Genomic DNA, 20,193 nt, shown 5'->3' with positions numbered 1-20,193 from the left:
GGGGGTGATGTACCAATAATGTAAACTTGGTGGTGTTTTGTTGTTGTGTCTCTCTCAGGGGGCGTATCTGGTTGGTGTGTCAGACCCGAACAGCCACGCTGGCCAGAAGGGTCTTGTGGACCCCTCACAATTCGCCAGAGCCAAACAGTCCATCCAGATGGCCTGTCAGAATCTGGTGGACCCGGCCTGCACCCAGTCCCAGGTAATACCACAATAGTCTGTTTTAGCCCTGGGGTTTATTATAACCTATTAACCTATTATAAAGAGCCCCTATTATACATTAAAAAGGGTCATATTTTGGTTTTGGGGGTCTCCAACAACAGTCTAATATGCATGCAAGGTCAAAAACACTTTCATTGTCTTATAATCTGCATTTATTTTTACCTAATTATCCCAGCGACTCCCATATGAATCGTTCAGCGATTCATTTGTTCCCAAACCCCTCCTTAGCGCGAAGCTAATCTGGGCTGATTGGACCGATGACAGTCTGTTGCGATTGGTCGACAGCATTCAGCGCGAGACAGAATGAAATGCCCACCACGGCTTATCAACAATATTGAAGTAGTCAGAGTGCAGAGTGTATGTGTGAGCATACCTGCCAACACTCTTGTTTATTTTATATTAAAGAGCCCCTATTATACATGAAATAGGGTCATATTTTGGATTTAAGGGTCTCCAACAACAGTCTAATATGCATTAAAAAACACTTTCATTGTCTTATAATATGCATTTATTTTTACCTAATTATCCCAGCGACTCCCTTGTTCAGCGATTAATTTGTTTCCAAACCCCTTCTTAGCGCGAAGCTAATCTGCACTGATTGGTCTGATGAAAGCCTGTTGTGATCGGTCGACACTGACAGCCTTTAGCACGAGTTCCTTTGCCCAGCACAGCTTATCAACAATATAGAAGTAGTCAGAGTGCAGAGTGTATGTGAGCATACCTGCCAACACTCCTGTTTTTCTCGGGAGGTCTCCAGTATTTCAAACCCATCTCCAGTCACCCACCCATTTTGTTATTTAAGCGCCCGAAACACACTTCATAGTAGTTACTAACACCATAGTACACAGTACCCGGTTCTCACCAGTGCTATCAGGGCTGGCGCGTCCATAGAGGCGACCTAGGTGGCCGCGAACCCCCCGGTCCTCACTTTTATCAGTTATTTAAACACCTCAGAGAAAATAACACTAACTTTCCCTCACACTTCCAATAATATCCAGCTGAGCACAGCAAATTGATTCAGCCGGGATCTGCTACAGTGATTGTCTTCCTCTTTTTTCTGCTACTGTGTTTGTGGGCGGGACCGCAGGTTTCAATTTTCCCGGGTTTGCGTGTGCAACAACTGGGCAGGGCTTAAGTTTCGTATCGACGTCACGCCGAAATAGTTAAAGACTCGTTATCAAGACGATTCATTTGAAGTACTAGGAGTCGACTCTTTTATAAATGAATCGATAGTTTTAAACACTTTCAGATTTCAGCCTTAGCTGGATATTTCACTTCACTTAGAGCTGTGTTACACACTACATGAAAGGTCATTCTTAAAAACCCATAATAGGGGCTCTTTAAATCCAATCTAGATTAGTCACTTCAAATAACCTCATAGTGATGTTTCATTCACCTGCATATTTTCCTAGGTTCTTTCTGCCGCCACCATCGTTGCCAAACACACTTCGGCCTTGTGCAATGCCTGCCGGCTCGCCTCCTCCAAGACATCCAACCCAGTTGCTAAGAGACAGTTCGTCCAGAGTGCCAAAGAGGTGGCCAACAGCACAGCCAACCTCGTCAAGTCCATCAAGGCAAGTTTGGAGAATATCAGTCAGTGATTATGTGCTAGTGTTATTACGGTGACCGTAACACTGTGTTTGTGTGGTCACGTCAGGCTCTCGATGGGGCCTTTAACCAGGAAAACAGACAGAAGTGTAAGGAAGCCACTGGGCCACTCATCGAGGCTGTGGATAACCTGACTGCCTTCGCCTCAAACCCAGAGTTCGCAAGTGTACCCGCTCAGATCAGCCCAGAGGTGTGTTAAATCACTGTTATATCACAGTAAACTTATATTCATATTACAGTGATTTCAGAAGGATCACACAACAAAGCTTATTTATTCAGTCTACATGTGGTATATACAGGGGCAGACTTAACCAATAAGCTAGGTAAGCAGCCACTTGGGGCCCCCGGGGGAATTAGGGTGCCCCGACTAATGACAGGAAGCCTATATTTAAGGTGCTATATACTGCATTCGTTTAATAAGTGAAATTGTTCTCTGATATCTACAAAGTAGGTTTATGGCTTCGGTAAGTTAAAAAAATCTCCAGAAACGGTCTAAAAAGCTCATTTAGTATTCCATAATATACCCATAGAATCAGAATGTCCATTATTGACCATATATGGCTTGTGTCGTGAATATTAACGTGCCACTCTTACAGACACACACACAGCATTATGTACTCTGAACATGGACACAATCAGAGTAGCGTTAACCTATTTTGCTCACCACATCTGTTGTGGATAAAGGTTAGGCCCAATCCCAATACTATTTTTTGTACCGCTACCCCTTCCCAATTCCCCTTGGCCCTTAAAACCGAGTGTGCAGGGAGTGGGCTTCAAAATTTGTTGTCAGAATGTTTTGGGACTGCTGTACAGGAGTTATTATGTGTTATAGATATCGAAATTTAGCGGTTTTTATTTTAGCATTTTTTTTTTTAAGCATGACGGTAAAACACGAACGTCGTTATGAATATTTTAAAATATATGCTTGTTTGTTGTCAAAATTCGGAATAATGACAAAAATACTAATTTGTGGATCTCCTTTCGGGTATAACTATCTGCCGTTGTGGCTGGTGTATTCTGGTAAATTTTCTTATCACTTGGTTTTGAGTGTGGTACTTGTTCTGCCGTAATAATCAAAGCAGCAGCAGCGTAGCAGATGTATACCGCTAAGACCAAATACATAAACATTGCCATATACTTATTCATTACCATACTAAATCCCAACAGTGTTCATGACAGAAAGATAATACAGCAGTTCCAAGTTACAGAAATTGATACACATGCACATGTTCATAGTTTGTAAACTTGTTTTTTTATTTGTGAATTTATTGTATTTAATTTTCCACTTTTAGTTCACCCCTCCCTGCGTATATACATCTGAATTAAAAAAAATGGGCATATATAACTTGTTTAGGGAACTATGTATTTATTTATTTATATTTATTTATTTATTTATTTATTACCTAAGCAGTTTACATATTATATAAATGGACTAACAGCAGAGCAAAATTCCAAAAGTCTGTCATTAAAACGATTTTTAAAAAATCCCAGAACTGACTCTTTAAAAGGTAAAGTCATAACTTTGTAACAAGAAGATTTTTATTTACTATAAATAAACTCGTGATCATGACACACTTTTCCATTATTTTCCTGAGTATATTGAATTAAATAGCTGAGAACATACTTATGGCCCGTTTCCACTGAGTGGTACTTTACGGATCGGTACAAGGGTACCTAAAAGCGAACTGTACCGTACCACTTTTTGGCCCAAAGGGTACCATAAGGCGGAGCTAGACATGCAGCTAAACACTATTGGTTTATAGAGATACATAACTCGCAGAAGCAGGAGAATGAAAACAAAGGAAGCGCCGTTTTTAACAACACAGCAGAGGCATTACACTGTAATAATATATACATATAATAACAAGCCATGGTCGACCCGAGCTCAAACAAACCTTATCTTATTATACAGCCACAAAGCCAAGAAGAACAAAATCTGTTGTGTCTTTTTGTTGTTTTACGAGCCTGTCTAAAAGTGCAAGCTGTTTCACGTTCTCCAGAGAGATTGCTGAGGGTCTATATTTGAAATATAACAAACTCTATGAGCTCATATTAATAACGTGTGCGTGATCATTGAAGCGCTCTGATATCTGATTATTTCAGAAAGAGACAAACGCGAGAGTGAAGCGTTTTCACCCCTGTGAAAAACAAAGGAGATGCTGGAAAAAACTGCAGCAAATCATGCTTTCTGCAACCTAAAACATGAACAAAGTGCCATGTTTGCCGTGCAACTATTATCATCACCTTTTGGACCATTATAAACTAGAAATGATGGAATTACTTTCTAACAAGAGGTTACATGTGCTGGTGAAGATTAAAGACACATATGAGAGGTTTGCATTGACTGTGGGCTATATTTGTTGTTGTTTTTTTAACCCAAATAAGGACTAAATGTGTGTTGTGTGTAGTTTTTCTGTAATTGATAACATATCGGAGACTGTAAGGGTCTGTATGTGTTCATATATGTTGCATTTATTTATTTATTTTATATAATTGCTTCCTGTTGGAACTATCTTAAAAGTTGTGTTGTTGACTTTGATTGCAGGGTCTGGCAGCGATGGAGCCAATCACAGCAGCCGCTAAGGCAATGTTGGAAAGCTCGACAGGACTAATCCAGACAGCCCGCTCGCTCGCAGTCAACCCGAAAGATCCACCCAAATGGTCTGTGCTTGCTGGACACTCCAGAACAGTGTCTGACTCCATCAAGAAACTCATCACCAACATGAGGTACTCACAGAAATGTATATCCATTATTCGGTGGTTGACTAAACACAAGCCTGTAAGTCTGGCACGTCACTTATTATACCCATTTTACAAAATCTAAAATAATTCTCCGATGTCTCTAGAGTGTGTACGTGAAGTTTTAGCACAAAATACCACACACATGTTTACTTTTAACTCTTTGAAGCTGCCCCTTGTAGGCTTTGATCCAATTTGTGCTGACTGTCTCTTTAAATTCAAATGAGATTGTGTCATCCATGTGTCAGCATAGTGGCAGATTTAAAACAGGACTAATGTTATCTCTGTGAAAAAACGAAAATGAAGTGTCTCAGAAGAAGGCAGTCTATGGAGACTACAGTGTTTATTTGTGCATCATAAAACTTCACATTTTTATTGCTTCTTAGTTACGCATGAAAACTCGAATGGTGGACGGCTGCTTCTCATTCAGGGCCGTTTATGCATTTTGTAAGTGAAATAATTAGTTTTATATATAGTGTTTATATACCCTCTTGTAAATGTTTTCAGGGAAAAGGCTCCAGGTCAGAGGGAGTGTGATGATGCCATTGAGGTTCTCAGTAACTGCATTCGTGAAGTGGACAAGGCCTCGCTGGCAGCCATCAGTCAGCAGCTCACGCCTAGAGACGACATTTCCCATGAGGTGAGGATTTACCTACAGCTGCCACAGAATAATAAATAATTGCATATTTTAGGTAAAATTTATGACTTTTCATGGTTTCAGCTGACAGTGAATACGGTAATCAGACACCTAATTTTTTTTGCAATAAATTTACAATAAAAGTGACTAATTTGGTGGTGCTAATTTCCAAAAATTTGATACATTTTGTGATTAAAAATATGTTTATAAATATAAAAAAATTAAGATATATATATTTTATCCATGACACAAATCATAAAAATAAAGCTTCTCTATTTTGGTCTCTTGTCAAGACAAGATCTAAAACAGTAGGGCTTAAGCCAAAGCAAGCTTGTATAACTCTTATTTTTACCCACAGTCTTACTTTCTCTTTCTCAGATTTCACCCCCCACAGCATCTGACATCATGTACCTCACGCAGGACATGCGTTAGGGATTCCCCTACCATAGTATACCTAAAACACAGATTGTTATAAAACTCGTCAATGACAGGGAAGCGTTTTCTCTCGGGGAAACTGCAGGGAAATAATTAAACGAAGACATTTATTGATTTGATGCACCACATAATACCAGCCATACATGTAAAGCATAAATAATGTCCTACAATTCGGTCCCGTCTAGCGGCCGTCACCCTTGAATCAACCTCCATCATTTTAAGCTGCTTGCTTTTCTGTCTGTTCCATTGCTCCATTTGTTAGATGTTTGCTCTCTTTCTTTTGCAGTCTGAAGCGTGTCAACGGCAATTCGCGCCATGTCATTCACTTGATTTGCACCACAGGATGTCTAATCACATCTTTGCATTGACTTTACATGCAAATCACTCGCAGTTGATGCTTCATCCTCGTCTGCCCATTGCATAGGCCCCACTTTCATGTAATGTTAGGATTTTGTGAGGGCAGGTGAAACGTCATTTTTCTCAAGACATTCAAATACATCATGTGCGCTGTGTATGCAACGTCTATAAGTCACATAAGGCAATTAATTGCAAACTGAAATAAATATAATTTGATTATATGGTTTAGAATTTGATGTTTTATGACATTTTTTTTGCGACTATTTCGCTTTTAAATTTTGTTGATTTTTGCGTTAGATTGCAATCCCAAAATCTAAAAAAACTAGGGTGTCTGAGACAAAGTGTGTTTTATAGGTACCAGTTATGCATTACTTGAACCTTTGCATAATTTCGGAAGTGTTTATGAACCAGCATGATTGCAGAGTTTGACTAGTTTTCACAAAAACTGCAATTTTGAACCAACTAAAAGTGCTGTTTCTGACCAAAAATAAAAGCTCAGTGGCAGTTTCCTCAACAAAATATTATTATCATCATTATTATTATTATTGTGGTTGTCATTATCCTCCTAGGGCTTAGGGGCCACATACGTGGACAGCACATTTTAGCTCTTAAGTGGCTACTTAAAGTACTTTGAATGTTTTATATTTTGTTACAGACATACGGGGTCATCCTGCAACTGTTTTGCAGCATATGAAATGTCCCAAACACTATTTTTAACTGTCCAAAACGGGCAAAAATGTTGTTTTTACTCTCTGATAGTCAAAACATATAAAAAAAAATTATGTTTTATATGCGTTAAAAAACATTCAGGAAAAAGTCTTTTATGTAAATTCGGACCACAAGTCCACATATATAAACATCATTTTTCTCTAAAAGTACATCTTATCAAAAGATTATACTTAGGTTTTATTCTAATTAGGTTCCAATAAGCCCAAATAGCAAAGAAAAAGAAAAGACACCTTGGGCCTTAAGAGGCTATTGTTATTATTAATATGAATTATTATTATGGTTTGACTTACTAAAACACTCATGTGAATTTGTAAACTAAAAAAAGAAGTTTAAGATGTTGAGTCAATGCTTCATAGTAACAGCCGCCCAAGTATATTTTATATTTTTTTTATATTTTTTTTTATATTTAAAAAATTTTTTTACCAATATTATCATCCTTTTACACTTTTTTTGTATCCACCCAAGATAACCAAACATCCACGTTTGATTAGACAGTGGAAAATCTTCTCTCGCCCTACACATTTTGTACTGCTCATTATGTGCGCGCGAGAACTGTCAACAACACTTCCTCAGACAAATCTTCTAAAATGTCCAGGATTCAACTTTTGCTTTCGCGTTCTGTTGTTAATTGTATATATCTTTGCATTACTCTTTTATTAAAGACTACTTGAATCTAAACAATTTAAAAACTTTACTATATACTCAGAGAGGACAAAAAAGGACATCTAAACTGGCTTATTCTAATAAATAAATAATTATGAATAAATACTATCCATTTTTGAAATATTGTCTGTTTTTATTCGTTATTCCTGTAATTTATTTCTCATCTGCTATATATCTTATTAATTTGATGACAATAACTATTTTGAAGGTACTGTATACCGCGGTTTGGAAAAGTCAAGGTTTTAAAACCACCAAAATGTTCTGTAATACCGTTGCTAAGGTATGCGTACGATTTTTTTATTTACATTTATTTATTTATTCAATTATTTATTTATTTATTTTAGACAACAGTATCTTTAGCAGAAAAAATTATCTAAAGATGCCGTTTTAAATTGTAAAGAAATCAGTTTTTTTAAAACTAATAAAGACAACAGAAGTCATTGATTCATTTGAATTATTCAGCCCGACATGTTTACTGCCCCAAAATATTATAAATCTTTCAAAAAATAAAATATATTGTGTTCAAAGGGAAAAAAGTTTTTGTTTTTTAGCCAGACATTTAATAGGAATATATTTTAGAGCTTTAATCACAAAACCGGAATACCGTGAAACCATTATATTTTTATCCAAGGTTATCATACTATCAGAATCTTATATCGGCCCATGCCTATTGGCAACACTGTACTAAATGTCATGCCATTAAAGCAACCTGACCTTGAGAGAAAGAGAGAGAGACAATGTGCAGCTGGCTCTCAAATAGCGTAACAATAAGAGAAATAGTGGATGTCTTTTTAAAAACTTTAACCCAAAAAAACTGTGTCATAATAAATAAAAATATTGGTAAAAATCACATTTTTTTTGTGTCATATGTAGTTAACACATATGTAGTTGTGTTTTAATCCGGCTACCACCGCAAGTATATTTTAAACCTGTGGGAAGCACTGTGAGTTAACAATTTTTTTTTTATGTTGGTCAATTCGAACATTGAAAATGGATTGGAGCTCTTAACTGTGAACTCTCATAGTGCACCAGATTGATGCTTTATCCTTTAGTTTTTACATGGTATTTCTCCAGCTCCTGTAGAGGAAACGATGTTCTCCCCATCTGCTGGCAAACACTCCAACAGTTGTAACAAACTAGAGCTTTATATCTAAAGCCGAGGGCACAGATTTCACGCAGGCCTGCTAATGATTGTTGTCATTGTTATTAATGCAATAAAGCGTTATTGTTGTTTTGTGTTGTAGGCTCTGCACGAGCAGATGGCGGCGTCTGTGCATGAGATCAGTAACCTGATTGAACCGGTGGCCATCGCAGCCCGTGCTGATGCCTCTCAGCTGGGACACAAGGTCTGAACTCTTGATCATTTTTAAAAGTGTCTCATTGGTGTGAAAGTTTATGGTTGCAAAAAGGTGGAAAATTTACAGAAAATTTCCATGGGAATTTTGGAAATATTCCAAGTTGGAAACTTTACAGGAATTTATGGGAATTTATTTAAATTACTTGGAGGTTTTGAGGAATTTATTTAAACTGTATATACAAACGTAACGATACACATTTTGTTCATAAGCTGACATGCACACAAACTAATATATATTAAAATGACAATTTTGACAGATTTAATTGTAAGTGGAACTTTAATTTTTTCATTGAGCAACACAAAACCACAAGTGTTGAATGTAAGAAAATATATTTCCTTTTGTTTGCTGTAAAATGAACAAATTTCCAGCCCTTCCCAAAATTGAATCAAACGTACTTGAATTGATGTGCCCATTTGGGTACTTTATGGGGGATAGTGTGCAGGTGTACACTACCTGACAAAAGTCTTGTCGTCGATCCTAGTTATAAGCAACAAATAATAACTTGACTTCTAGTTGATCATTAGGAAAAGTGGCAGAAGGTAAATTTTTCCAATGAATCGTGGTTGAACTGCATCCCAATCATCACAAATACTGCAGAAGACCTATTGGAACCAGCATGGACCCAAAATTCTTACGTTTGGGGTTATTCTTAAGTTTGGTAAAGGGAAAATTCATAGTTTGGGGTTACATTCAGTATGGGGGCGCGCGAGAGAGCTGCAGAGTGGATGGCAACATCAACAGCCTGAGGTATTAAGACATTTGTGCTGCTCATTACATTACAAACCACAGGAGAGGGCAGATTCTTCAGCAGGAGAGCGCTCCTTCTTATACTTATACCTTCACATCAAAGTTCCAGAAAGCAAAGAAGATCAAGGTGCTCCAAGATTGGCCAGCTCAGTCACCAGACATGAACATTATTGAGCATGTCTGGGATTAGATGGAGGAGGGATTAAAGATGAATATAAAGAATCTTGATTCCTGCAAGAATGCTTTCTTTGCCATTGACTTTATGATGACTTTATTAATCAGTTATTTGAGTCATTGCAGAGATGTGTGGATGCAGTCCTGCAAGCTCATGGGACTCAAGCACAATATTAATTCAAAGTCAGACCTTACTGTCCTAATTAAATAATTAAAGGTCAATCCATGATCATATTTTATTTTGGTAAAATAAGCGTAATCTAGAGGCCTTTGCCTTCCACTTCTGATACCTAATGATCAACTAGAAGTTATTATTTGTTGTTCCTAAAGCTTGAATAACTTTTGTCAGGTAATGTATGCGTGTTTTTTCTTTCACATAAATGTTTGCTCAGTCAGTGTATTTGTTCAACAATAGTACATTTTGGTGCACAATAGCTTACAGCACAAGTACATTTTATGTTTAAAACTATTTATGTAATTTAAATGGACAGATGCACATTTTTTAAAGTTATGCATTTGTATGCAGGATTCAGTGATGTGTGCATGTGATTTGAGGAATATGAGGGGTAGATAATTGCTTTAAATCTGGTTGTTTTAACCAAAGTCATGCAGTAAAATATTTTTTTCAATTACAATTAATTTCTCTGTCATAGGCTAATTTTCAATTTATTTCAATATATTCCCATTAATTCCCATAGAAAGTTTCCAGTTTTAAATTCCCAGTATTTTGTAACCCTTTAAAAGATTCAAGCTCACTGTGTGCGTTGCCCTCACAGGTGTCTCAGATGGTCAGTTACTTTGAGCCGCTCATCATGGCTGCCATCGGCACAGCGTCTAAGATCCTGAACAGCCAGCAGCAGATGAATGTGCTGGATCAAACCAAGACTCTGGCTGAGTCTGCGCTACAGATGCTCTACACGGCCAAAGAGGCTGGAGGAAACCACAAGGTAAGAGACAACAGTTACTGATGATGGTCTATCTACCCTGCTGCCTGTTCAACTGACACACTTAAGTCATATTAGATGGTTGAACTCGCATGACCCTTACCACAAAATTATGGTTAAGAGTCGGAAAATTAAGGCTTCCCAGCCTCCAGGTATATTAAATAGATTGGATGCATTATTTCCCCATTTACCGTAAAACCAAACATTGAATTCAAAATATCAAAAGTGTAAAAGTACCAATAATATTGTATTATACCGGGGGTTTTCAAACTGTGGGGAGCACCTATTAAAAGGGGGCGCGAGACATTGATGCGTGCACTTGGGTAAATTATGATGACGATTTTTATGTGTTCACTAGAGTGAATCTGATTAATGTTAAATCCACATCTAACTATCAGGCACCTGTAGAGTTTATGCGTTGGAGTAAAATAAACATAAAATGGAGCGGGTGCTTTTTAAAATGAATGACGGTGAATGAAAGTCAAACCGGTGAGACGTCTGACAAAAAAGTACCCTTCTGAATCAAATCAGCAGGATCCTCTTCTGGATCTTTCACTTCGAAGACACTACTGACTACGCTTACATGGACATCTGTAATCTAGTTATTTGCCTTAATAGACAATAATATAATTAGGTGTTTACGTGAAGTGCTTTCATGTAAGAGTTTCCTGTAATTTTGGGTGACTTTAACTGCAGTTCGGCAGTTTCACTTTCACTCATGAACATTTCATTCATGCCCCCGTGACAAACTGAGGTATCAGATGCAAATAAGGAGTAAGAATTGGTGGAAGAGTTTTAGGGAATGTAATAGCGCACGCTGAATGAAAAGAATAAAACTTCCGCATTTCGCGATGTGCCTGTCTGCGGTCTTTTACTGACAGCCATGTTTGTGGATATTGTCGGAAAATATGGTGAAAAGTCCTACATGACGGTAATAGTTTGATTGCTGTGTTTACTTCCATAATGCCACTAATATATGCATACTCCACACGTCTAAATTCCATTTCTGTTTAGTTCAGTTATGACTTTAGTCGGATTAAGGTGATCACAAACGATTTACATGGTGACTCTTATTCAAAGTAATGTCTTAATTGTGTTAAAATCTATTAAAGTATTGTTGCCCATGTAAATATACTAACGTTCGACTCAACCATACTGTCAGGGCTCTGCGAACTTGGCTTTGCGAAGCAGCATTTTCTGTATATACATACATCAAAAGCAAGAAGGCTATGGCTCACATTTATTGACAGTGGAAGATGATTTACGGTTAGTCGTGTCAGAAATCCAACCATTCTGTCCTCACAGAAACAGGCTCAGCCATCACACTGAATCAGTTAATTAAGCTGTATATTTATGTTTCAATGTAATTAATGATATGCACTTTAAAAGCAGCAAGTAATTGTGAATGATGTTTGCACATGCTTTATAAGGGGGGCGCGACTGGGGGGGCATGTGTCCTAAAAGTTTGAAAACCCCACTATTATACCATAGTTTGTGCTGGGCGATTAATCACAATAATATCGCAAGTGTGATTGAGCAAAGCTGTGATTGTTATGCACATCTTGTCAGGTTCTGTGATCAGTAATAAATCTCCTCTAAAGTCTAGCGGGTGCTCTTGTGTGTAAACTGCAAACACCCATGAAAAAAAACTACCGAGGAAATCCCTAAAGCATTGCATTATAAACATAAGATTTAACTGCCTTCGTTGATTCAGCGTGATTAATAAACAAACAATTCCATTAAAATGATCGATTACAAATAAAATGTATTATAAACACACACACACACACGCAACCCGCAACTATTATCTATTGCGGTTATATTATCCTTTTAACCTTCCTACTGTAATTGCTCATTGTGATTTAACTGACAAAGGAGCAAATGAATATTTATATTGAGTATATCTTCATAATGGGACCCTGATCAGCTCATACTCAAAAAACAACACAATACGAGTCAGATCAAATCCTGTGGGCTGTTGTCTGAATCCCTATCATTTATTTGATTTCCCATTTTTAATGTTAAACTTTCAAAGCAAACAATCATTCCATGTCTTAAAGACTATTGTTGCTTTGTTAAAAAAAATAATAGCGTTATACTGCTACTCCAGGAGTCTTAAAGGGGTGGTACACTACGATATCTTATTTTAAACTTTAGTTGGTGTGCAATGTAGCTGTGTGAACATAAGCAACATCTCTGAATGTAAAAAGCTCAAAGTTCAACGCAAAGGGATAGTTTTTACAGAGTTAGCTTAGCAAAGCCTACAATGAACGCATTTTGGGGACTACCAAAAAAGTATTTCCGGGCCTTGTGAGATCACAAACGTTCTTTTACTGCGCGCACACACTGTGCAGTTAAGGTTCGTGGCCTGAGGCGCTGTAATGTTATAGCAGAGATAGAGCTAAAATGTGTCCAAATGCTGCTGTTTCCACAGAGCTTCGTCTGTTTCTGTATTTGGGCTTCCGAAGGACACGACACAAAGACAGAAGTGCTTTCAGTTCAATATTAATTATGTTCCAGAGGATTATAAAATACAAAGCAAGCATGATTTGACAAAACACAGCTCCAGAATCACTCCTAGTTCAGTACTGGATTCGGTTTAAGTCTCCTCAAAGCAGAAGCTGTGAACTACAACCTGTATGTGTTTTTATACGTTAAAATTTACCATGATATGTACAGTGTCTAGTGTTAATGGTATGCTGTAGCAACGATGTAAACAACAGGAAATGCTGTTTTGCACCGATTTAGCCACAAATTCATATTTATCAGTCAAACTGTTGTAAACACACACACTTCACCGGCGCGTGCAGCCTCTCTCTATGCGTGTGCACGACTTTGCATTGTTTCTTATTAGGCAGCTTTTCCATGCGTTTTACATCTCAAAGAACTTAATCTAAGCATCAGAGAAAAAAAAAGTCCCGCTCACATGTTACACACGTCTACAGAAAGTTCACACATTCACACACACACATAGACACACGCAATAGCGATGTCTCTTAAAGGAGCCGCAGCCCATTTTCACTCGTTACAGACACATGTCAGATTTTATTTTAGAGAGCAGGCAGGAGGTTGACTGACTGTTTACACAGCTGAAAAGTTCATGCCTGTAGGGGCGTGACGAGGAGCCCATCCGCGAATCGCAGCACATTATGACCAATCAGAGTCACTTGAGGGCGGGCCTTTCAGAGGAACTAGGAAATATGTCAGTCGTTTTTATGTTAGCTGAGTAGCTGTATGTAATCAAAGTGAGATATATGGAAAAAATAGCATGATTTCCTTCAAGTGAAACATGAGCACACATTGCTTTGCATCTTATAAACACAACCAAGCCTTAAAATTACATTCTGGACCACCCCTTTAATATTCATAAAAAGTTTAGACAGAGATGCATCCTCGCACAAGCTTTGAAACATGAGTACCATTTAAGCTAACAATCAATATGAACTAGTCCTACAAACATGTCGATCCCATCAATGCATTAAAAAATTGTATTGTGTTATGAAGTATTTTGAAAAATAAATTCAACATAACACCAGTAGTGACTTATTTTATTTGACCATTATTTTAATTACTCACTGAAACATGGTAGAAACAAGCAATGTCTTAAAATGAATAAAATAATATCCTAGAACATGCTAGCAATTGAAATGGGTTAACAGCTTTATAACAGTTTACCAAAAATATGCTAACAATGTGCTAAGTAATGATAAAATGCTAGCAAAGAATACCAATATTAACCGTGTTTATGTTAGCAACAAGCAAATAATATATCTTTATTTCTCTTTGTCTGGCCGTAAAACCTTTCATTTCTAAATGTTTAAAGCTATCTTTACATTGACTTAAAAGCAAACACAGACCTGCTTTAGGGTGTGTAAAGACCCTTCAACTAAACTTTTACTGATTTTGGCAGGATTTCTGGCCCACTTTATATTAAAGAGCCCATATTATACATGAAATAGGGTCATATTTAGGTTGTAAGGGTCTCCAACAACAGTCTAATATGCATGCAAGGTCATAAAACACTTTGATGGTCTTATAATCTGCATTTATTTTTACCTAATTATCCCAACGACTCCCATATGAATCGTTCAGCGATTCATTTGTTCCCAAACCCCTCCTCAGCACGAAGCTAATCTGCGCTGATTGGACCGATGACAGCCTGCTGCGATTGGTCGACAGTGACAGGCTTCAGCACGAGACAGAGTGAAATGCCCAGCTGGTAATCAACTATATAAAAGTAGTCACAGTGCACACGCGCTTCATAGTGTAAGGCTTTTTTCACACACACAACCCTCCTCAGAAGAACTGGGGAGATCGACGCGAGTCTCTCTCTCTCTCTCTCTCTCTCTCTCTCTCTCTCTCTCTCTCTTTCTCTCTCTCTCTCTCTCTCTCTCTCTCTCTCACACACACACACACACACAACGCTCCTCAGAAAAACTAGGGAAAGCGACACGAGTCTCTCTCTCTCTCTCTCTCTCTCTCTCTCTCTCTCTCACACACACACACAACGCTCCTCAGAAGAACTAGGGAAAGCGACGCGAGTCTCTCTCTCTCTCTCCTGCTCTCTCTCACACACACACACACACACACACAACGCTCCTCAGAAGAACTAGGGAAAGTGACACGAGTCTCCTGTCTCCTAGCTTAAGATCGATCGCCATAGCAATGACAAACGGCAGTGAAACGAGAGCTCACAAAAGCCTTTAACGTTAAATCCGTAAACAAAGCGGCACGCGTCGCGTTTTTAACGTGGCTTACATGTGATAAGAGAATATAAAGAGTAACCGCGTGTACTGTACCAGGTTAACAACTCATCTTTGGGTAGAGACTGTCAATATTATCCATCTGAGCACAGCGTGACTTCATTCGACCGGCGGCGTCTGTGTGTGTGTGTCTAGTGTTTTTTCTGTGTTAGTGGGCGGGGCCGCAGGTTTCAAATCTCCCTGGTTTGCGCGCGTAACTACTGGCGAGGCTTGTGTTTCGTGGCTGCGTCATCGCGAAACACCTAATGACTCGTTATCAAGGCGACTCGTTTGAAGCACTATGAGTCAACTCTTTTATAGATGAATCAATAGTTTTAAACACTGTACACTTACAGATTTAAGCCTTAGCTGGATATTTCACTTCACTTAGAGCTGTGTTACACACTACATGGAAGGGCATTTTCAAAAACCCATAATATGGGCTCTTTAAGTGACCTTAACTGTACTTACATCAAAATATAAGTACAATGTACAAAGACTTCTGGGGCTCTTGAGGTAGGATATGGATGGGTTAGTGACAAGTTTGGTGGTATGTGTAGGTTTAAGGGTGGGTTAAGGTGTAAGGGATGGTCAACAATGTATTATAAATGTTCTTACAGGAAAAGAGTTGGAACCAACATCACTATTTGCTATACACTTTTATACACTTATTTAACAACACACTTTACATGCCAATTTGCACATAACAGCTGCACATATAACATTGTATATAGTAATAAACATGTACATACACTTGTCAATCTATATATTTGCATTCACTACTTGCTTGTATTTTTAAAAATATATTTATTATCTGTTTTTTGTCCTGTCTCTGTAATCCTGTTGCACTGTAGAAGCTCTGTCACGAAAACAAATTCCTCGTATGTGTGAACATACCTGGCAATAAAGCTCTTTCTGATTCTGATTAATTACAGATGTAATTAGATGCAGGTATTTTACCAATCATAAGTACCATGTAAAAACATGTATTTACACTATGTGTATTGTAACAAATGACTAATTTCCATGTAAGTGCATATTAGTTAAGGCCACTTGATATAAAGTGGGACTGGATTTCTCAATCTACTGTAGCATCAAATTGTTTAGTTTAGTTTTCATTGTGTCTGCTGTAATATGGTGTCTATGTGTATGTTCAGGCGGCGCACACACAGGAGGCTCTGGAGGAGTCTGTTCAGATGATGAAAGAGGCGGTGGACGATCTGGGTTCGACTCTGGCAGAAGTGGCCAGCGCTGCAGGAGCAGTGGGAGGAATGGTCAACTCCATCACTCAGTCCATCAATAAGATGGAGGACGGACCTGCTTTTGAGCCTGAAGGAACGTTTGTGGATTATCAAACCACCATGGTGAAGACAGCCAAAGCTATCGCTGTCACCGTTCAGGAGATGGTAAAAACTAGCACTGCAGACTTTTTTTATTTTTATGAACTCCCTCACTATAACTGTAGACGTAACTTAAAACAGTAAGACAACTTGCTGCACAGCTTTTTAGAGTTGACTCAACTTAAATCGAGTCAACTACAGTACTTGGGTTAAAAGTTGAGTCAATTCAAAAGGTTGTGCTGCAAGTTTCCTTACCTTTTTAAGTTGAGTCAACTTATTTATCTTTTACCGGGCTGTTAATGAACTTTCAGTCGTTTGATGCTGTACTTGACAAATATTGTAGGCTGAAAGACAAAGAAAACCTCATGACTGGACACTAGAAAAAGATTACCAAACAACATTATACTGTTTCATAGCACAAACATCTGCATACTCTTACTCATGGCAACAGCCGAAAATAAGAAGCAGAAGTTTGCACTGTAAAAAGTCTATCAGAGATCATTGTGTGCATATTCTAGTATCATATACGTAAATAAATTGGATTATTCTTTATTTGCATTTACAGATGCTTGTTTTGAGCTCTTGTACTATGTAAAATGTAGATGTTTCTCACTTAGGGATGCACCGATCCCGATACTTGGATCGGATATTGGTTCGATACCGCATATTTTTGCTGGATCGGGTACTGGCCAGCTGGTACTGATCCAAAACCGATCTTGCGCGTGTGCTATATTCGATGTAATTTAGAAGCCAACAAAAGCCACGAAGGCAGCCTATTGCAAGGCACTGGAAAGTTGTCATATATGCCTACTATATCCCAAATATTCTGAAGCCATTTTATAGTTTAATGTGAAATACAGATGAATATTCAAGTGGTTAAATTCATGTTCACTTCAGCGCTTCCTGCCGCTGCACCTGTCAATCATTCTCCATTCATTTACAATTCAAACTGCGCGTCGCGTTCCTGACAACTCGAAAAACTTTCTCCAAGACTAATTGTTCCGGTTAGTTTAAATTATCAGTGGAGAAATGCATTTAGTTTTGCATTAAATGGGTTCATTTTGACCTGTAACATGGAGTTTATTGCTCTTTCTACATGATGCTGCGCTGTGTCTGTTATCAGCAGATCGCATTCGCAACACTGGAGTAGAGAGGGTTATTACCTGCTCTTCACACACAAAGTAGGTCTACCTGAAAGTTTAAATTAGATCGGCTCGGTTCCAAAAAATGGTATCGGTGCATCCCTATTCTTACTTAAGCTTGATCAGTTTTGATATTGCGGTTCAGAGTAATTCAGCAAAGGAAGAATTCTGCAGTGTTTATAGACAAGAAGAGGCAAATGATGTGTTTTTAAAATACTTTGTTACTAGGTTACCAAATCCAACACCAACCCTGATGAGCTGGGCGGTTTGGCCAATCAGCTGACCACAGAGTTCGGTGACCTCGCATCAGAGGCCAAATGCGCAGCCATGACCGCTGAAAACGATGAGGTATTTGGTCATACTGTTTTCTCTTCTGTCTAGATTTCAGTGTTTCACCAAATTGAAAATCACATGGGTTGTTGACGTGAAGTTGGATTTTCACTGTCACACATGACAAAAATGAATATAATTAGTATTGTCATCATTTAAGATGCAGCTAATGGTTAAACATTTCTGTGGTTGCATTTTTACACTGCAGATCTTGGCCAATTTTGATTGTGTGATCAGATAATTTTTATTATTTTTTTTGGACAACCATCTTACAACATCTTTTACAAGTGACATGATCTGCAACACGCAAAGACTCAGGAAAAAAATAGCAGGCAGTAACTCACAGCTGTGTTAATAAAAGAGAACTCTTTTCTCCATTCCTATATTTAAAGGGCACTTATTATGTCCTTTTATACAAGATATAAAACAAGTCTCTGATGTCCCGAGAGCGTGCATGTGAAGTTTCAGCTCAAAGTATCACACAAATGTTTATTTTATAACTGTTTGAATCTGCCCCTTTCAGACTATGATTCAAATTGTGCTGTTTTGGTCACTGTCACTTTAAATTCAAATGAGATTGTGCTCCCAGCCCTCTTTTCAAAAGGGGCGGAGATGCCTATGTGTCAGTATAGTGACAGATTCAAAAACAAGACTGATGTCCTATGCTAATGAGGAAGATATTGTCACCAATGGATGGGGCATTCCCCCTCTGAAGACATGTACAAAGGGAGAATGTCGATCAAAGTGTTTCTGCAGTTTTTATGAAATGTGATTATAAAAAGTTAAAGTAATAAAATAAAATTACCATTAGAAGCTGGTTATATTCACAGATTGTTGCCACTTAACTGTGTTTAAACCCCTTATAAAAGTGATTTTTGCATAGCAGGTCGCCTTTAAACTGTTGCAGGGCTTAATTGTTTATGGCTAATATAGCATCCTTAAGCACTGTGTTATTTCTCTGTCTCAACACTGCTGCCAAGCATATTTTTGGACAAGTTGGTTTGTTCTAGTTTTTGCCCTTCTTTTAATCTAGGCTTTTTTTTAACCAGTAGGCATATAACATCATGTCCATGATGTGATTTACAGTTGAAACCAGAAGTGTACATACACTGTATATAAAGGCACATAACCATTTAAAAAAAGTCAGATGTTAATGTGACTAAACTTTGTCTTTTTTAGGTAAGTTAGGATTATCAAATTTGTTTCTGTTAGGCTTAATAGCAGAATAATGAGAGAGATATTTTGGAGAAATTGTTATTTTCTCGAAGTCAAGTTTACATACAATAAAATTATTACGCCTCTGAAAAAGCTAAGATGATGATGTCAAGGTTTTGGAAGTTTCTGATTGGCTAATTGACAACATTTGAGTTAATTGGAGGCACGACAAATCTGACTCAGTAACACCAATTCTGTGAGAAGGAATGGGCCAAAATTCCTTCAAACTATTGTGAGAAGCATGTGCAAGGATACCCAAAACATTTGACCAAAATTATAGAGTTTAAAAGCAAAGCAAAAAAAATACCAAGGAAATGTACAGTATGTAAACTTTTGACTGTCTAGAAATTAATCAAAAATTCTCTCTCATTCTGGCATTTAGCAAATACAAATCATTTAGATAATCCTAACGGACCTAAAATACTAAACGTTAGTATGATTTACCATCAGACATTTAAAAAACATGGTTATGTTCCTTTTTTTAGAGTGTATGTAAACTAGTTTCAACTGTATGCATGTGATGTACGCAATAGTTTTGTATTAGTTTAATGTTAACATGGCAGATGTCAATTATTTGTTTACACATATATAGCTTGCGCACTCTCGTTAACATGCTAAAATGCATTAACTCGTGCCACAATGACAATACAAAAGCTTTTTTGTCCTGCTTTATGAGATTGGAGAATTGTGCAGAACTCAGTTCCGAAATGAAAGCGAAGTCATTCATCATCCATTTTTTAATGATGTGTGACTTGCACTAAGTGAAAATTCAATCTGCCTGCTTACACTGCAGACATGAGGGCACGTACAC

At 37.8% G+C, this 20,193-nt stretch overlaps 1 protein-coding gene across 1 annotated transcript in view; it reads left to right on the top strand.

The window, feature by feature from the left end:
- The window catches only part of tln1 (talin 1), a 213,123-nt gene that overhangs the window by 152,000 nt on the left and 40,930 nt on the right, over positions 1–20,193 (top strand). The window contains exons 34-42 of the mRNA XM_056466629.1: positions 59–202; positions 1,635–1,796; positions 1,880–2,020; positions 4,376–4,557; positions 5,077–5,209; positions 8,635–8,736; positions 10,446–10,616; positions 16,513–16,761; positions 18,066–18,185. Of these exons, the coding sequence (XP_056322604.1) occupies positions 59–202; positions 1,635–1,796; positions 1,880–2,020; positions 4,376–4,557; positions 5,077–5,209; positions 8,635–8,736; positions 10,446–10,616; positions 16,513–16,761; positions 18,066–18,185 (1,404 nt within the window). The remainder of the gene's footprint in view (positions 1–58; positions 203–1,634; positions 1,797–1,879; positions 2,021–4,375; positions 4,558–5,076; positions 5,210–8,634; positions 8,737–10,445; positions 10,617–16,512; positions 16,762–18,065; positions 18,186–20,193) is intronic.

The sequence above is a fragment of the Danio aesculapii genome, chromosome 10 (genome assembly GCF_903798145.1).
Source record: "Danio aesculapii chromosome 10, fDanAes4.1, whole genome shotgun sequence".
Classification (NCBI taxonomy): Eukaryota; Metazoa; Chordata; class Actinopteri; order Cypriniformes; family Danionidae; genus Danio; species Danio aesculapii.
This window is presented reverse-complemented; position numbering and strand designations above follow the sequence as displayed.